The sequence below is a fragment of the Gymnoscopelus microlampas genome (assembly GCF_963454915.1).
Source record: "Gymnoscopelus microlampas genome assembly, chromosome: 22".
In the NCBI taxonomy this organism is placed as follows: Eukaryota; Metazoa; Chordata; class Actinopteri; order Myctophiformes; family Myctophidae; genus Gymnoscopelus; species Gymnoscopelus microlampas.
Genome location: NC_139959.1, coordinates 1,822,008 through 1,839,507, shown reverse-complemented (window position 1 = coordinate 1,839,507; position 17,500 = coordinate 1,822,008). Strand labels below are relative to the sequence as shown.

The following is a 17,500-nucleotide window of genomic DNA, read 5'->3' as shown; positions in this document are numbered from 1 at the left end:
TCGTAGCTGTGACCGTGGTGAATACCAGCCTGGATGGACCCAGGAGACCCTCTGTCTGCAGCAGAAGATCTGTGATGAGGGTCCGTACCAAATGTTCATAAACAACAGGGTAACAACCAGGGTAACACTTTACTTAAAGGTCGGGTCTATAATGCATTATAATCGCCTTTATAATGCTTTATAATGCACTTTTATAACACTCGTTACAAATGTTTATAATTATGCATAACGACTTATAACAAAGACACTTTACAACTGACTAAGTTGATAGTTATAATTTGCTGTTCCGCTGAGCTTATAATGCATTATGACCATCATAATACGTCATAAACCTAGTTATAAGTTGCATAATTATAGACATGTATATATCGAGTGTTATGAAGCCTTATAAGAGCATTGTAATGCATTATAAATGTGATTATGATGCATTATAGACCCAACCTTTAAGTAAAGTGTTACCCATACAAGCCTTTCCACATGACTTTGAGAGATCTTTTACTAAAGTATCAGTATCTAATGTAATATTTTATATGAAGGCGCTCGTCTCATATCTCTGACCGCCATAAAGCATTAAAGTATAAAACATTATAAAACGCTTTCCTGAAACAAATCCAAGTCCTAAAGACACATAAAGGAATTTAGTTTTATTTTAGAGGAATTGGGAGCTTACTGTCTAGTTGAATGAATCACTTCAACCCGATACACAAACAGCCAAAATAGCTGATCTACAAGCTCACTACCCATCGCAACGTGATGCGTTGTGAGCTCGCCGAATGTTTACCTATTATGACATGCACAAAATAGTCTGTAACCGGTCCATTTGGTTCATTTGTACACCCTCACTCCCTTTATGGGTCATTTAGCTCTGACCTTTGGCCTTGGCCTTTGCCCTCCTCCAGGTAAGGGTTTCATGCCCCGGCGTGAGAACCTCCTGGCAGAGGAGCCCTGCCACTGTCGACCCAACTTACAGTGTTCCACCATCAACTGTGAGTACTGTGAGAAGATCCCTGTCTGTAGACCTGGACAAGGACTGGAGGCTGATCCAGGTGAGAGAGACAAACACACACTTAAACACGCACGCACGCACGCACACACACACACACACACACACACTTGAGTGAATTGATGTCCTTCTAATGTGTTTTATTGGCTGTCATTGTCTCTATCATTCATAAAATCGTGCTGAAAGTAACAACGATATCATTTACGTCTGTAGTTGTCGTTATAGTTGTGGTGTGGACTCTGCCATCCACTTCAATTAGACGTGTTTTAAAACCCCAAACGTTGACGTTTGGGGTCACAAAGTCACAATATGCCTTTTTATCATGCTCAGTGTGACCGGCGCTTTAGGCATGACTCAGGACGGTGGTCCTTGGCTCAGAATCAGTTGAGACCCCCCGTGCTATAGGGCTTAACCACTTAAACCCTATTTATGGTTGACTGGAGTCCCTCAGGGCTCTATACTAGTGTATTTTCAGTTTTCTGTTATTGCTGGAAAAGCACTCGCTGACACTAGCCGATTGGCAAAGCTCACAGCGCGTTGCGTTGCGAGCTATTTTCCTGCAAAAGCTTACCCCACAATACGGATTGTGGGGTAAGCTTTGGTTAAAACAGGCCCCAAACAACACTGTCTCACCAAAAAAAAAGGCATATTTAGACTTTTTGGGAACATTTTGACCAAGCGTCAACATATGGCGTGAAGTCAGAAAAAAAGTCAGAGTATGACTTTCGGGGAATATATGATGTACGATTCTGTGTCTATCATGACATACCTCGGGCTGAGTCGGCTCAAAGCCAACATGTGCCTTTTATGCCACCCCCCCCCCCCCCCCCCCCCCCCCAAGGTGTGTAATTGGGTATTAAACTTTCAGAGGACATTGTGTTGTCCTTTGGTCACTGAGCAGTCACACTCAAGTCACCGGGGCTTAAACGACACAGTGAAGGGCACCTTGATAGTAATGTAGTTATAATATAACTAATGGTACAGTACATTAGCCGAGGACCTAATAGCAAGGAATAGAGCATATTATTCCCCTCCATTTAAGAATGCCAATGTGTTACTAATTAAACTTCCCCCTGGTCGGTCGCAGATTTTTCCCATACGGCTGATGAATGTGTAATGCGGCCTTGCTTTCATAAAGTGTCCTCTCTCTTAAATAAACGCTGCCCCTGCTGTTCAGCTGTGCCGCATGCGCGTAATTACACCCACACATCTAGTATGCACACAGGTGTGCTAATTACAGTACATACTGTGTATATATAATTTCCCACATTTCCCAACAGACTGGGAAAATGTGGGAAAGAAAGCAAATAGTCACGCCGACACCCACCAAAGAGCGGAATTCTCTGAAGTGGTTTTAGTGCTAGATTGGACGGACCGCTGGACTCTCAGCTGAATAAAGAATGGTTTTACATGCATGACTTTTGACCCAAAAAAAAAGGCAGGTAGGGGGCGCACGGGTGGCACAGCAGTATAAGCTGCCTACCACTGCAGAGTCTAGGGGGTGGGGGTGGGGGTGGGGGGGGTCGCGAATCCACCGCACTACGTCCGGCTTGCTGATCGTGACCACAGTTGGCCAGCGTTCGGGGGAGGGAAGCCGGGCGAGTAGGGTATAATTTGTCGTATTGGTATTTTTCACCTACTCCTAGTAGGTGAATAGGTTTATTTGTGAGGACCGTGGCTCTGTGTAGTGGACAAGCACAAACAATGTTGCCAGGTCTGCTTATCATAATTTCCCCCCAAGATTGTATTTGAAAAGAGCAGATCTACAAGGTCACAGCGCGTCGCGATGCGACGCGTTGTGAGCTTGTAGATCTGCTATTTTCAAATAGCTGATGTAAATGTTTCAAGTGCTCATGTGGCCCAAAGACGCTTCTTTTGGGCTTGTTTTCCTAGACCTGGTTGCTTGTTTCTGTCACAGAATCTGGCAACACTTTGCGCAAACGCGCACGATCGCGCGACCACGTGAAAACACAGGGACCATTAATTGAGAGACCTTCAGTGGGTTGGCGGCATGTTGATTTTTCCCACATTTCCCGGTTGAAATTGACCATATTTCATGTTTTCCTACATTTACCATAACACGTATACACTGTACTGTATGTACTCAGTATCTTGCTGTGTTTTGTACCCCCAGACTCAACCAATGGCAGGAGAGTGTGTGTGCCGTGTAAGAAAGGGTTCTTCTCTCCCGACCTTACTGCACAGCCCTGTAAACAGTGGACCAAGTAAGCACACACACGCGCGCGCACACACACACACACGCACGCGCACACGCACACGCACACACACACTCCGTTTGTATCTTTAGAAAGGAAAGGAACATTTAATTAAAGACGTATCCTTGTCTGACCAGCAGCCAGCTGTTATGACTAACACACACACACACACACACACACACACACACACACACACACACGGACACACACACACACGGACACGGACACGGACACACACACACGGACACACACACACGGACACACACACACGGACACACACACACACACACGGACACACACACACGGACACACACACACGGACACACGGACACACGGACACACGGACACACGGACACACACACACACACACACACACACACACACACACACACACACACACACACACACACACACACACAGACACACACACACGGACAGACTGGAAAACTGGCAACGGAAATAAAAGCCATGACTGGTTGCAATGCCACTGCGATGCACAGAGAAGCAAGTAAATGAAGAAGCTTAGTGAGTGTGTTGTTTTTGTGTTTGTGTGTGTGTGTGCAGCTGTAAGGCTCTGAGCAGGAGTGAGAGGCAGCCAGGCGGACCCCAGACCGACGCCATATGTGGACCACCCATCTCTGGTACGGTACTGTATACGCCACTAGGCCTGCATGCTCTCATTGTCGTACAAATAACTGCCATTAATGATTTAAATGTGTTTTTGGTCTTGTACAGTACATTGGAACATATGAATCAAAATTACGTTCCTCTTTGCCTTTTAGGCATTGTACACAAAACTTACACAGGGCAGATAATATGACAAATAACTTACAGTAGATATACAAAGAAATGACTGACAAATACCTCAAAGCAAAATAAATAATGTACTATGGCCAAAACAGGTCGCGCATTTAATACGTTTATACCTTCAAGGATTTTCGAAAGTAGCAAAAATAGCAGATCTACAAGATCACAACGCATCACTTCGCATCACGACGAAAATACTAAAGTAAAAAAATACTGTAGCAGAAAAAACCCACAGACAGACTTAACCACTTTCAACCTGGTATCCCTATTTGTGGCATTTAGGCAAAATTCTTCAACAATGTGCATGATTTTTCAGAAAATAAATAAAATAGCAAACATAGCCATCTACAAGCTCACAACTTGTAGACACACGTTGTGAGCTTGTAGATGACATTTCTTTTGGTAAAGAGATGTTGCAGAGGGAAAACAGGATCGCTTTGTGAGCTTGGAGCTTTGTGAGATTGTGGACCTGCTATTCTTTGGCTATTCCAATGCTGTCCTAAAATGTTGACGTCCTCACAAGTATAGTAATACAAACCTGTGTGTGTGTGTGTGTGTGTGTGTGTGTGTGTGTGTGTGTGTGTGTGTGTGTGTGTGTGTGTGTGTGTGTGTGTGTGTGTGTGTGTGTGTGTGTGTGTGTGTGTGTGTGTGTGTGTGTGTGTGTGTGTGTGTTTACAGATCCAACCTTCTGGGTCATCGTGTCTGTACTGTCAGTCATCACCATTCTCTCTCTTCTGATCCTGCTGCTGTTCTGCTACAAGGACAAACTCAAGCTACTGTCTGGTACGTCAGTCACCTCACTGTCACCTCACTGTCACCTCACTGTCACCTCACTGTCACCTCTCTGTCACCTCACTGTCACCTCTCTGTCACCTCACTGTCCTGCTGCTGGTTCTGTGTTTCTGTTCTGCTACCGCCAGGAAAACGTGGCAGAATATCAGTTTTGGTCAGAACTGATTGAAAATAACTTTTAAACTCACATAAAAATCATTTTAGAAGTGAGATTGGTAAATTCCGTGGCACCACAGCATTCCACCGCACCGCTGGACTGGCGGCATGGCACCCTATAGGGTGCCACGGCACCCACTTTCAGATATCCTGCTCTACACTGTAAATAAAACTAAAAAGACTGCTTCCATGTCAGTCCTCAGAGCTCTGCTTTCTAGAAGTATTCTGCCCTTAAGAGTTTTTCTTTTCCACGATGAGAACTACTGTAAGTGAACCGAGCCGTGCCATGAAACATATTTCACAGGTTCTGGAAGTGTTTCCATACACTACGGCTGGGTTTCAGATAGGATTCTCAGAGCCTAATTTTGGCCCTGCTCAGGAGGTGGTAGCCTACTAACCCTGTTCTGGGAACCCACAACTCCAATAATGTTTTTTTTTTCTTATACAGTATGTACCTCCCCCTTCAGGAATATTTCTGGTTATAATGGTAGTGTAAACAAAACAAAACATCACACACAGAACTTAACTGGTCTGGAAAATGTTCAGGTTAGGGAAAGTTTTGGATTAACCCTTTGCAGTGGACGAAGGGTTTGTAGTGTGTACCCATTCATTCACTGTTTCAGTTTTTTGTGTTTTCTCTGTGCAGTGAACTTGTCTCTTCTCTGTTCAGTGAATGTGTCTCTTCTCTGTGCAGTGAACTTGTCTCTTCTCTGTTCAGTGAATGTGTCTCTTCTCTGTGCAGTGAACTTGTCTCTTCTCTGTTCAGTGAATGTGTCTCTTCTCTGTGCAGTGAACTTGTCTCTTCTCTGTTCAGTGAATGTGTCTCTTCTCTGTGCAGTGAACTTGTCTCTTCTCTGTTCAGTGAATGTGTCTCTTCTCTGTGAAGTGAATGTGTCTCTTCTCTGTTCAGTGAATGTGTCTCTTCTCTGTGCAGTGAATGTGTCTCTTCTCTGTTCAGTGAATGTGTCTCTTCTCTGTTCAGTGAATGTGTCTCTTCTCTGTGCAGTGAATGTGTCTCTTCTCTGTTCAGTGAATGTGTCTCTTCTCTGTTCAGTGAATGTGTCTCTTCTCTGTGCAGTGAACTTGTCTCTTCTCTGTGAAGTGAATGTGTCTCTTCTCTGTTCAGTGAATGTGTCTCTTCTCTGTGCAGTGAATGTGTCTCTTCTCTGTTCAGTGAATGTGTCTCTTCTCTGTTCAGTGAATGTGTCTCTTCTCTGTTCAGTGAATGTGTCCCGTCTCTGTTCATTGAACTTGTCTCTTCTCTGTTCATTGAACTTGTCTCTTCTCTGTGCATTTAATGTGTCTCTTCTCTGTTCATTGAATGTGTCTCTTCTCTGTTCATTGAACTTGTCTCTTCTCTGTGCATTTAATGTGTCTCTTCTCTGTTCATTGAATGTGTCTCTTCTCTGTTCATTGAACTTGTCTTTTCTCTGTGCATTTAATGTGTCTCTTCTCTGTTCATTGAATGTGTCTCTTCTCTGTTCATTGAACTTGTCTCTTCTCTGTTCATTGAATGTGTCTCTTCTCTGTGCAGTGAACTTGCGGTCCTGTGTTCAGAACCTGAAGAGGACGAGGATACAGCAGGTAAGGTATGGAAGTTGTAGGGCAACAACAACAACTCTTTATTCATGAAAATCTTGTGTTGTCTCCGCTCTGAACATGTTTGATTATTGAATCCCCTCACGTCTACAGAACATGCAAATGACCTCCTGCACGTAATCCCTCCTATTCATACTGCATTATGTAATATCATTCAATCTTAATGAGGACTCAACTCCTGCTCTGAAGACCGAGTAGACTCAGGGCTTGGCATCCTGTTGTTTGTTTGTTTTTATTGTCATCGTAGTCGGTGTGCCACATTAAGTTTAATTAGGCCGATGAAACCACAAAATAAAATATTTCCAACAGTTTTTAATTATCCCTATTATATAATGCTGTAAATTGTAAGAAAATAAACTTTTTCATTCCCATCAGGGCATTATAATCAGCGGTGGAAAAAGTACTAAAATGTTTTACTTAAGTAAAAGTATCAATACTGCAATGTAGAAATACTCTGTTACAAGTAAAAGTCCGGAATTCAAAATGTGCTTGAGTAAAAGTACAAAAGTATTGGTATCAAAATGTACTTAATGTGCCAAAAGTAGAAAGTACTCATTATGCAGAATGTCCCATTTCAAGTTTTCAAATTTTATACAAATCGTTTGAAAATAGCAGATCTACAAGCTCACGATGCGTTGCATTGCGATGCGTTGCATTGCGATGCGTTGCATTGCGACGCATCGTGAGCTTGTAGATCTGCTATTTTCAAATGGCCGAAATGTACAGTATATAGGCCGGAAGTGGGTAGTGTATGTTTTGTAATAATAATCAAAATCTACAAAGTAACTAAAGTTTTCAAATAATTGCAGTGGAGTAAAAGCACAATATTTACCTCTGAGATGTAGTGGAGTAGAAGTAAAAGTACTGAAAATTGGAAATCCAGTAAAGTGAAAAAATACCTCAACATTTTGCTTAAGTAAAAGTACTTAGTTACGTACTTTCCACCACTGATTGTAATGACCATTAGACGCAGAACAATAACCCACACACATCTCCCAGACTCCCAGCCCATCATATTCATCAGTCAAGAGTTTGCATATTTGGACACGTCGTGTATGATTGACTCTGCCTCGTCCCGCTTGATCTTTGAAAGACGCCTCGTGTTTAGTCTCAAAGTGGCTGCTTAATCACAACATTTTCAAGACACGAAACATAAACAAAACCATATTTGTCTGTCCGTGAGGGCTGGATTTGCCCACACAGCTATTTTAGCTTTTTCCTTTGCCACTTTTTTTTGGCCCATTGTTCTCGGAGCCAAAACTGCGGCAGTGTGATTGCGCCATCCTTGTGAGCTGGCGTGTGACGTACGTGCCGTACATGCTCACAATGGGCTACATGCTCGGAGGCGTACACGCAACGCTAAAATAGCATAAGCGTCGCTGTCGGGCGGAAACGGAGATCAAAACTGTTACTTTACAGATCTACAAGCTCACAACACGTCGCGAGCTTGTAGATCGGCAATAGATCTGCAATAGGGCGTCAATTTAAAAACATTTACTTTTGGTATACTTAACCACTTATAAGACCGGGAAAGCATCTTGCCGTTTTAGATTTGAACCACTTTTTACCGTTATCTTATACTTTGGCTATTCAAAAATAGCAGATATACAAGCTCATAGCGTGGCACCGAGTGCCGCGCTATGAGCTTGTAGATCTGCTATTTTTTGAAAAATCATGAAAATGTGTGCGAATCTTTGAATATATACATTTTTAAAGCAAACATTTGTAACTCAAATCTTTGCTTCTGGGGGATTCTATGAATGTCTTCTAAATCCTAACAGTTTTTTGAAAAAAACGTATGTTGCTATAATCAGTGGTTCTCAAAATTTGTCATGTCAAGGATCCCCAAAATGATATGTATTTGGCCGCGGACCCCCATCTCAAAATATTTTGTTCCAGGGACCCCCTAGAAGCAAAGAATTGAGTTAAAAATGTTCGCTTTCAAATATATATATATATATATATATTCAAAGATTTGCACAAATAATTTTCACGATTTTTCTAAAATAGCAGATCTACAAAACTCATAGAGTGGCACTCGGTGCCGTGCTATGAGCTTGTATATCTGCTATTTTGGAATAGCCAAAGTATGAAATAAAAGTTAAAGTGGTTACACACGTTCCTGTACACATTTTGAAAGAGCAGCTTTCATTGTAACTGTCGCAAAAGTAGTTGAGTGACATTTGACCAGCGAGTATCTATACCAGGGGTCTTCAACAGGGGGTCCGGGACCCCTAGGGGGTCCTCAGAGTTACTATAGGGGGGGCGCCAAATCTTTGTGTGATATGATTGTTTTCACCTTAACCACTTCAACCCTTGCATCCCTTTTCTGAGGAGAACTTTAGCCAAATATAGCAGATCTACAAGCTCACAACGCCTCCAAGCTCACAACGCCCCGCGCTGCGAGGCGTTGTGAGCTTGTAGATCTGCTATTTTTGGCAAAGAGGTATAGGTGTAGAGGGGGAAAAAAAGTTTCATCTGAAACACAATTTTATACAATATAGAGGGGGTCCCTGCTTCATCTCTCTCTCAGCTAGGGGGTCCTTGGCCTGAAAAGGTTGAAGACCCCCGATCTACACTTTGACCCATGTGCTGGGTTGGGTCCACCACTGCTTATACTCGTGTCTCTCTTGTGCCGCTTTTTAGGAGACCCTGGCTCCTCTCTACCACAGCGGGGGTGCGGGTGGAGGTGCAGGGGGTCCCATAGGGGGTCCCGGGGGTCCCGACTGCACGCCCTGCGAGACCACCAAGCTGGTGTGTGAAGCGGCACGCTCCCCTCCCGCCGCCCCGTGCGCCTACCCCCCCCTCACCCCGCTCCCCGAGATCAAGGTGTCGCTGCCGCCGCACACGCCCCTCATCACCACGGCAACCGCGGAGGAGGAGGAGGAGGAGGGGCTAAAGGTGAAGATAGACATGGAGGTAAGCAGTGGTGTAAAGTAACTAAGTACATTTACTCAAGTGCTCTACTTAAGTACAATCTTGAGGTACTTTAACTTTACTGGAGTATTTCCAATTTTCAATACTTTTACTTCTACTCCACTACATCTCAGAGGCAAATATTGTACTTTTACTCCACTACAATTATTTGAAAACATTAGTTACTAGTTACTTTTCAGATATAAATGACGATATTATGAAACATACATTAACCACTTTAGCCCTATTTTACACATTTGAAAATAGCAGATCTACAAGCTCACAACGCGTCGCGTTGTGAGCTTGTAGATCTGCTACTTTCAAACATTTTCGTACTTTTACTTTTGGTACTTTAAGTATATTTTGATGCCAATACTTTTGTACTCTTACTCAAGTAACATTTTGAACACAGGCCTTTTACCTGTAGCAGAGTATTTTTATATGTGGTATTGCTGAGTACTTCTTCCACCACTCATTATAATAAGGTACAATTTCTGTCTACTCACTCTGTGTCTCAGAGGAGGGCTGCGGACAGTTCAAAAACCTGCCTACCAGTGACATCATATTTAGGCAGGTTTAGTCATTGCAAAATGTATGTATTTGTATTTTATGGTTTATTGATGCGATGGACAATAGACAATAGATAGATAGATGCTTGCGGAACTCAGCTTCGCCACTGTCGTGCCAATAACCCACCCTCTCGTGTAATGTTGCTCAAATAACATACAATGGCCAAAATATACCTTATTTAATCAAAGTAGTGGAAATATAATAGAACTATGAGCTTACAATGTCACACATTGTTTGCTTGTAGATCTGATATTTCGGATTTTTTTTAAATAAAAGAAGGTTTTTCAACAACGCGATAATTCATCTCAAATAATTTCAATCAGGCGATCATGTGATCATTGTGACAGGCCTGCACGGAGGACGGGAGCGAGGGATCGGGTGAGCCGGAGGAGGTGACGGAGGAAGAAGAGGAGGAGGAAGAGGAGGAGGAGGCGGCCTGCGCCTCGCCGCTGTGGGCGGGGTCGTGCGTGTGCGTCACGCCGGTCCGCCAGCCGCTGGAGGTCGGCGAGAACGAGGACTGCAGCCAGGCGGTGGGGGGGCCGGTCGTCCCGGGACACTGCATGTGCGGGGGGCCGGAGGGAGAGCGGGACGGGTGCGTCGGCGACGGGAACTCGGGGGCGAGCGAGAGGAGGGACGAGCGTGCGTCCAAGGCCAGCTCGTCCGAGAGCGAGGCGGGCGATGACCCGTCTTTGCGCTCTCTCTCACCGCCAAGGTGATTATACTGTAGTTAACTGAAACGAAATAAAGAAAACTAAAATGGCTTTACAAAAAGTTAAAGATAACTAAATTAAACTGTATTGTGTGTTTACAAAACTAACTAAAATCACAGAGATAATGTCCTTAATTTTTTTTTTTAGTCCCTCCGTCACGGGGATCACAGGCTGTCAAGTCCTGTGACAGGGAAGATCATGTCAGGCCCTGTGACAGGGATGTCAGGCCCTGTGACCTGGCCTTGTGACCTGGCCTTGTGACAGGAATATCAGGGATGTCACAGGGCCTGCACTTCCCTGTCAGCTCCGGGCAGTCCCCAATCATGGCAAACCTGCTTTAAAAAAAACGAATTGACTGACATTGAAAACAAAAAGTCAAAACTAAATAAAAACAAAAAAAGTCGAAAGCTAAACTATAATAACCCTGCTCCCTCCAGCCCGTCCCGCGAACTCTGCGTGCCCTTGTCCCAGGCCGGCCCGGAGGTCAAAGTTCACCTTCCAGCGAAGGGGGAGGAGCCAAAGGGACTGACGAGCCTGGACTCCGCCTCGACGGCGGAGACCACGCCCACCATGACCTCCACGGTGTCCTGGTTTAACCCCTCGCTGGCCTCCTCGTCCGTGGGCGACCTCTACCAGGAGGCCTGCGGCGAGGAGGACCGGCAGGAGGACCTGGGACTTTCCTGGAGGCACGGCCCGGGAAACAAGCTCTCCTCCGGCGAGTCGGAGCTGGAGTGTCCCCCGGAGAGCCTCCAGAGCCAGCTGGTTGAGCCGGCTCTCACCTCAGGTATATGTTTTTAACCCTTTTTGAGACCTGAAGCCGATTCTACATGTCTCCTAAATCTCAACAGTTTTCTGAAAAACGTATGTTTCATATGTGGTGTTCAATCTTTTTTATGTCAAGGACCCCCAAAATGATATGTATTTGGTCGACGATTTGAGTTAAAAATGTTCGCTTTAAAAATATATATATTCAAAGATTTGCACACATTTTCATGATTTTTCAAAAATAGCAGATCTACAAGCTCGTAGCGCGGCACTCGGTGCCGCGCTATCAGCTTGTATATCTGCTATTTTTGAATAGCCCAAAATGTAAAATAATGCTTTTTAGCTCAAATCTAAAAATGACACAGTTCCAGGTCTTAATGGGTTAAACCACTTAAGCCCTATATAATATAACAGTGGTTCTCAAACATTTTTATGTCAGGGACCCCCAAATTAATATGTATTTGGCCATGGACCCCATCTGAAAATATGTTGAGCCCTTACAAGATTTACGTTGCAAAATTAAAAAAAAACATTCCACAATTTTGTATTTTTTTCGAGATTTTGTTTTAAATAGCAGAGCTTGTAGATTGGCTGTTTTCAAATAACCAACCTATATTAGCCGATATATATATATATAGGTTGGCACAACAAATAGCAGATCTACAAGCTCACAACGCCTCGCAGCGCGAGGCGTTGTGAGCTTGTAGATCTGCTATTTGTTGGCTAAAGTTCTCCTCAGAAAAGGGATGCTTGGGTTCAAGTGGTTAACACAAAGATCACACAAAGATTTGGCAGGCCCCCTCTAGTAACTCTGAGGACCCCCTAGGGGTCCCGGACCCCCTGTTGAAGACCCCTGCTGTAGCCGATCTACAAGCTCACAAAGTGTTGTGATGCGCCACGTTGTGTGACCTCGAACCTTGGCCATTTTTTTTTACAAATTTTGTCAAAAAAAAAAGTACAATTTAAAAAGGGTTCATGTGGTTAAAGAGGATTTCTGGCAGAGAGAGTGGTAAGGAAATGCAACACAGGTCTCTCTCCGGCCAGAATAAAAACCGACATTGCGATTATGTGGTTGACACACTATCCGGTCAGCTCCCGGCAGTCCTCTAACCATGGAATATGAATGTTCCAGAGGAGCCTGCATGCCGTGCAGAATGAACCGGGAGGTTGTTTTAAGCCATTAGGACCGGGAACGCATCTGTGTTTAGATTTCTTTGGCTATTAAAAAATAGCAGATATACAAGCTCATAGCGCTATGAGCTTGTAGATCTGCTATTTTAAAAAGAAAATGGAAAATGTGTGCAAATCTTTGAATATACATATATACATTTTGAACTCATATTGCTTCTGGGGGTCCCTGGAACCATGCACGGACAAATGCACGGACAAATACATATCATTTTGCGGTCCTTTGCTTGAAAAAAGTTTGAGAACCACTGTTATAGAAACATTACTTAAAAAAAAAAACTGTTAGGATTTAGAAGACTATAGAATGCCCCCAGAAGCAAAGATTTGAGTTGAAAATGTTCGCTTTAAAAAATTCATGTTTTTTTCAAAAACATGAATAGCCTAAAGAAAAAAATAATAGCTAAAAATCTACAATGACACGGTATAGGCCTATATGCGTTCCCGGATTGAATGGGTTAACACATCTGACATGCATTGTTGCTTGCTAATGAAGGAAGCTCTCATTGGAAACAACAGGAGCCATCTGCTTTCAGCATGAAGGGTCATTGTAAAAAAAAAAAGAAACATTTGTTTTTTAAAGGCTAATGTGCCATATCCAGATGAAACGGTGGTCATATTTGTAGGGTTTTTCTGATCAGTCATCATCACAGAACATTGTTCGGCTTTGTCTTAAGAATAGCTCAACCAATGGTCTCCATCAGGAAGTATGTTTTTAATGAAGTCATATTGGTCAGTCGGAGTTCAGGTTTTGAAGCCCACACACAGAGCGGGAATAAGATGTCTGTGTGTACACGTGGTTTGATGAAGCAGTCGATGCGTGCGTGCATGTGCTTCTTCTCCTGTGTGTGTGTGTGTGTGTGTGTGTGTGTGTGTGTGTGTGTGTGTGTGCTTGTGTGTGCTTGTGTGCAGTGGTGGAAAAAGTACTCAAATTCTGTACTTAAGTAAAAGTACCAATACTGCAATATAACTTTTACAAGTAAAAGTCCAGAATGAAAAATGTACTTGAGTAAAAGTACAAAGGTATTGGCATCAAAATGTACTTAAAGTACCAAAAGTAAAAGTACTAAATATTTGAAAATAGCAGATCTGTCGATGCGACGCGTTGTGAGCTTGTAGATCGGCTATTTTCAAATAGCCTACTGTAGGTAGAAAATAGGGCTAAAGTGGTTAATGTATGTTTCATTATATCATAGTTTATATCTGGAAAATAACTAGTAACTAAAGTTTTCAAATAATTGTAGTGGAGTAAAAGTACAATATTTTCCTCTGAGACGTAGTGGAGTAGAAGTAAAAGTATTGGAAAGTATACAGTACTTACTGTAATGTACTTAGTTACTTTCCACCACTGCTTGTGTGTCTGTGTGTAATGTATGTGTGTGTCAGTGTGAACTGTGCCATCCACAATGCTCCTGTTTACCCAGAGTTCCATATGGTTGCGTAAAAAAGTGACCACGGCCTCTTATTGAAGCAAGATGCTCATTGAGTAACTCTTATAATCCACCACAAGCACGCACACACACGCACACACACACACACGCACACGCACACGCACACGCACGCACACACACACGCACGCACGCACGCACGCACGCACGCACGCACGCACGCACGCACGCACGCACGCACGCACGCACGCACGCACAGACTCTCACTGGTGACTGTTCTTTAATTACAGCCTCTCCTCCTAGTAAATAAACAGCATTTCCCATCAGTCAGTGCAGTAATGACAGGTCGTTAAAGTTGACTTCCCGCTCGTGGCTGTTTATAAATGTCCAGTGGGGAGCAGTATGGTTTCACCTCTACAATAAAAAAGCTTTAACAGCTCCTTCATTTTACATGTCACGAAACAGAACACTAATTAAAACAGTTAAAACAGTTAAAATTAAAACTAATTAAAATCATCTTATGTGTTTGAGAAAGACATAAAATGATTTAAGTCAAGGACCCCCAAATTGACTATGTATTGGCCATCTGAAAACGTTTTGTGACAGGAAGGAACCCCCTTCCGGGCAACATTTTCAAAACTATTCAAAGATTCTTTCTTTCTTTTCCCTTTTTTTAATAGCCACTCTACAAGTTTTTTTAACTCCTACATTTAATTTTATATTTTAGTCAAACATTTCAAAATCATCGCAAATGTTCCTGATCATTGCATTTCTCACTCCCACATGCAAAAGTGACTTCATTGTTTAGTACAACACGCGTCGAATCGTGAGCTTGTTGATCTGCTCTTTTCACTATTTCTTAAAAGTTGTTTAAATTGAGATAAATTAAGGTAGTTGGTTCAAATCTGCCTTTTGTAAGATCTTCACTCTGCATGTAAACCCGATAAGGCTAAGTCAATCCGGGAACAGCATCTGTGTCATTTTAGATTTTTAGTTATAACCATTATTTTATACTCTTCAAAAACAGCAGATCTACCAGCTCATAGCGCGTCACTGCGTGCCGTGCTGAGCTTGAGCTTGTAGATCTGCTATTTTTTTTTAAACTTGGGTCCCTGGAACAAAACCTTTTCATGTCAAGGACCCCCAAAATTATATGTTTTTAGCCACCGACCCCCATCAAAATATGTTGTTCCAGGGACCCCCCAAAGCAAAGATTTGAGTTACAATTGTTGTTTAATTTTTTTTTAATTATTCAAAGATTTGCACAAAATGTTTAAGATTTTTCAAAAAACAGCCAAAGCATAAAATATGACTAAAATCTACAATGACACAGATGCGTTGTGTGGATTAAGGGGGTCCAAGGGTGCAGAAGAGCTTGGGTTCTGAGCCCCATATATGATATTTCTGACCCCTTCTGAAACCCTGCTGGCCCCTTCTGAACCCTGGTGGGTCAGAATGAGGAAGAGTGAGTCAGAAGTTATAGTGCCTGGCTCTAATTCTTCACTGAAGAGCGTGCAAGAGAACTGATTTAGTGTAGGAACCATGGTGGTCCAGTGGTTAAGAGATACAGAACATGAAAAGCAGAGACTGTGAACTTATAGTTGGATCACATTTTGTAAGATCTTCACTCTGCATGCAGATCTGATAAGGGTACTATACAGTAAGTAATTACCATAGTTGTCACGTTCATCTTCCATGTGTCTGTGGCGCGTGGGGGGAAAGTCAGTGCTTTGTAATCAGTTTAATCCAGTAAGACTGGGAACGCATTTGTGTCATTTTAAGATTTATTTGGCTATTAACAGATCTACAAGCTACAAGCTCATATGAGCTTGTAGATCTGCTATTTTTAGAAAAATCGTGAAGGTTTGTGCAAATCTTTGAATATATATATATTGTTGTTTTTTTTTACTAAAAAAAATAACTCAAATGTTTGCTTCTGGGGGGGTCCCTGGAACAAAATATTTTGAGTTGAGGGTCCGCGGCCAAATATATTTGTTTCTATATCAGTGGCTCTCGAACTTTTCCATGTCAAGGACCCACAAAATGATATGTATTTGGCCGTGGACCCCCATCTCAAAATATTTTGTTCCAGGGACCCCCAGAAGCAAATATTGGAGTAAAAAATGTTCGCTCTGATAAATATATATTCAAAGCGCCGTGCTATGAGCTTGTAGACCTGCTATTTTTTTTATAAATCTAAAATGACACTGATGCGTTCCTGGATTGAATGGGTTAAGGGGGGCTGAGGGGCCCCCACAAGGACCCCCAGGGGTCCTTGTGGGAGTTCCAGGGGGTTCCCAGCTAAATGATGGATTAGGCACCAAATGGACCCTTATGGGTCTGTAACTCTGAGAGTGTACAAATGGAACCAAATGGACCCTAATGGGTCCATTTGGTTCCATTTGTACACTCTCAGAGTTAAAATGACATAGATTTTACAATATAAATTGCGGTCCAAGTGATAGAAATGCCATTAAATTGGGGTCTGTAGCCCTAATGCATGTCAAACTGGGGGTCCTTGAAATTAAAATGGTTGAGAATCACTGCTAGAGCCGTAAAAAAACTTCTCTGATGGGGGTCCCTGGCATATCTTTTGAAATGGGGGTCCGCGGGCTAATACGTGTCAATTTGGGGGTACAGGAGCAGCAACAAACAAAGGATCCATGTGTATTTCTGAGCTCAGTCTCGCCACATTTTCTCAATCGACCCGATTACATCCTGCTTCCACGAGTCAAAACATCACCATCTTGATTCTTTCAGACATCCCTTGTATTTCAAGAGCACAATGACCCGTGCAATGAACGCTAGAAATCGTTTCTTGTCCACGCAGATATTTGTATCAGCTGTAATTTACTGCTTTCCTGGTGCTTCCTGCTGTACTGCCACCAGTGGCGGAAAGTAACTTAAGTACATCTACTCAAGTGCTGTACCTCAAAGTACAGTTTTGAGGTACTTTTACTTTACTGGAGTGTTTCCGATTTGCAATACTTTTACTTCTACGCCACTACATATCAGATCTAAATATTGTACTTTTACTCCACCACAATTATTTGAAAACTTGAGTTAGGCCTACTAGTTACTTTGTAGATTTTCATTATTATTACAAAACCACTTCAGTCCTATATAAACTTAGCCGATATAAACTTAGCCGATCTACAAGCTCACGCTAGAGCCAGATCCGCTATTTTCATTTTTATACATTTGAAAACTTGTGAAATGGGACCTTCTGCATAACGAGTACTTTTACTTTTGGTACTTTAAGTACATTTTGATACCAGTACTTTTGTACTTTTACTCAAGTACATTTTGAATTCCAGACTTTTTTTTACCTGTAACAGAGCATTTCTACATTGCAGTATTAGTACTTTTACTTAAAACATTTTAGTACTTTTT

The 17,500-nt window shown here is 42.6% G+C and overlaps 1 protein-coding gene across 1 annotated transcript in view; it reads left to right on the top strand.

The window, feature by feature from the left end:
• tnfrsf11a (tumor necrosis factor receptor superfamily, member 11a, NFKB activator) overlaps positions 1-17,500 on the top strand; it is a 36,552-nt gene that overhangs the window by 12,779 nt on the left and 6,273 nt on the right. Inside the window, exons 3-11 of the mRNA XM_084048355.1 lie at positions 1-80; positions 900-1,046; positions 3,138-3,228; positions 3,784-3,860; positions 4,705-4,809; positions 6,509-6,558; positions 9,220-9,492; positions 10,407-10,771; positions 11,207-11,553. The exon at positions 1-80 is cut by the window's left edge and continues 46 nt beyond it. Coding sequence (XP_083904481.1) covers positions 1-80; positions 900-1,046; positions 3,138-3,228; positions 3,784-3,860; positions 4,705-4,809; positions 6,509-6,558; positions 9,220-9,492; positions 10,407-10,771; positions 11,207-11,553 — 1,535 coding nt within the window. The remainder of the gene's footprint in view (positions 81-899; positions 1,047-3,137; positions 3,229-3,783; positions 3,861-4,704; positions 4,810-6,508; positions 6,559-9,219; positions 9,493-10,406; positions 10,772-11,206; positions 11,554-17,500) is intronic.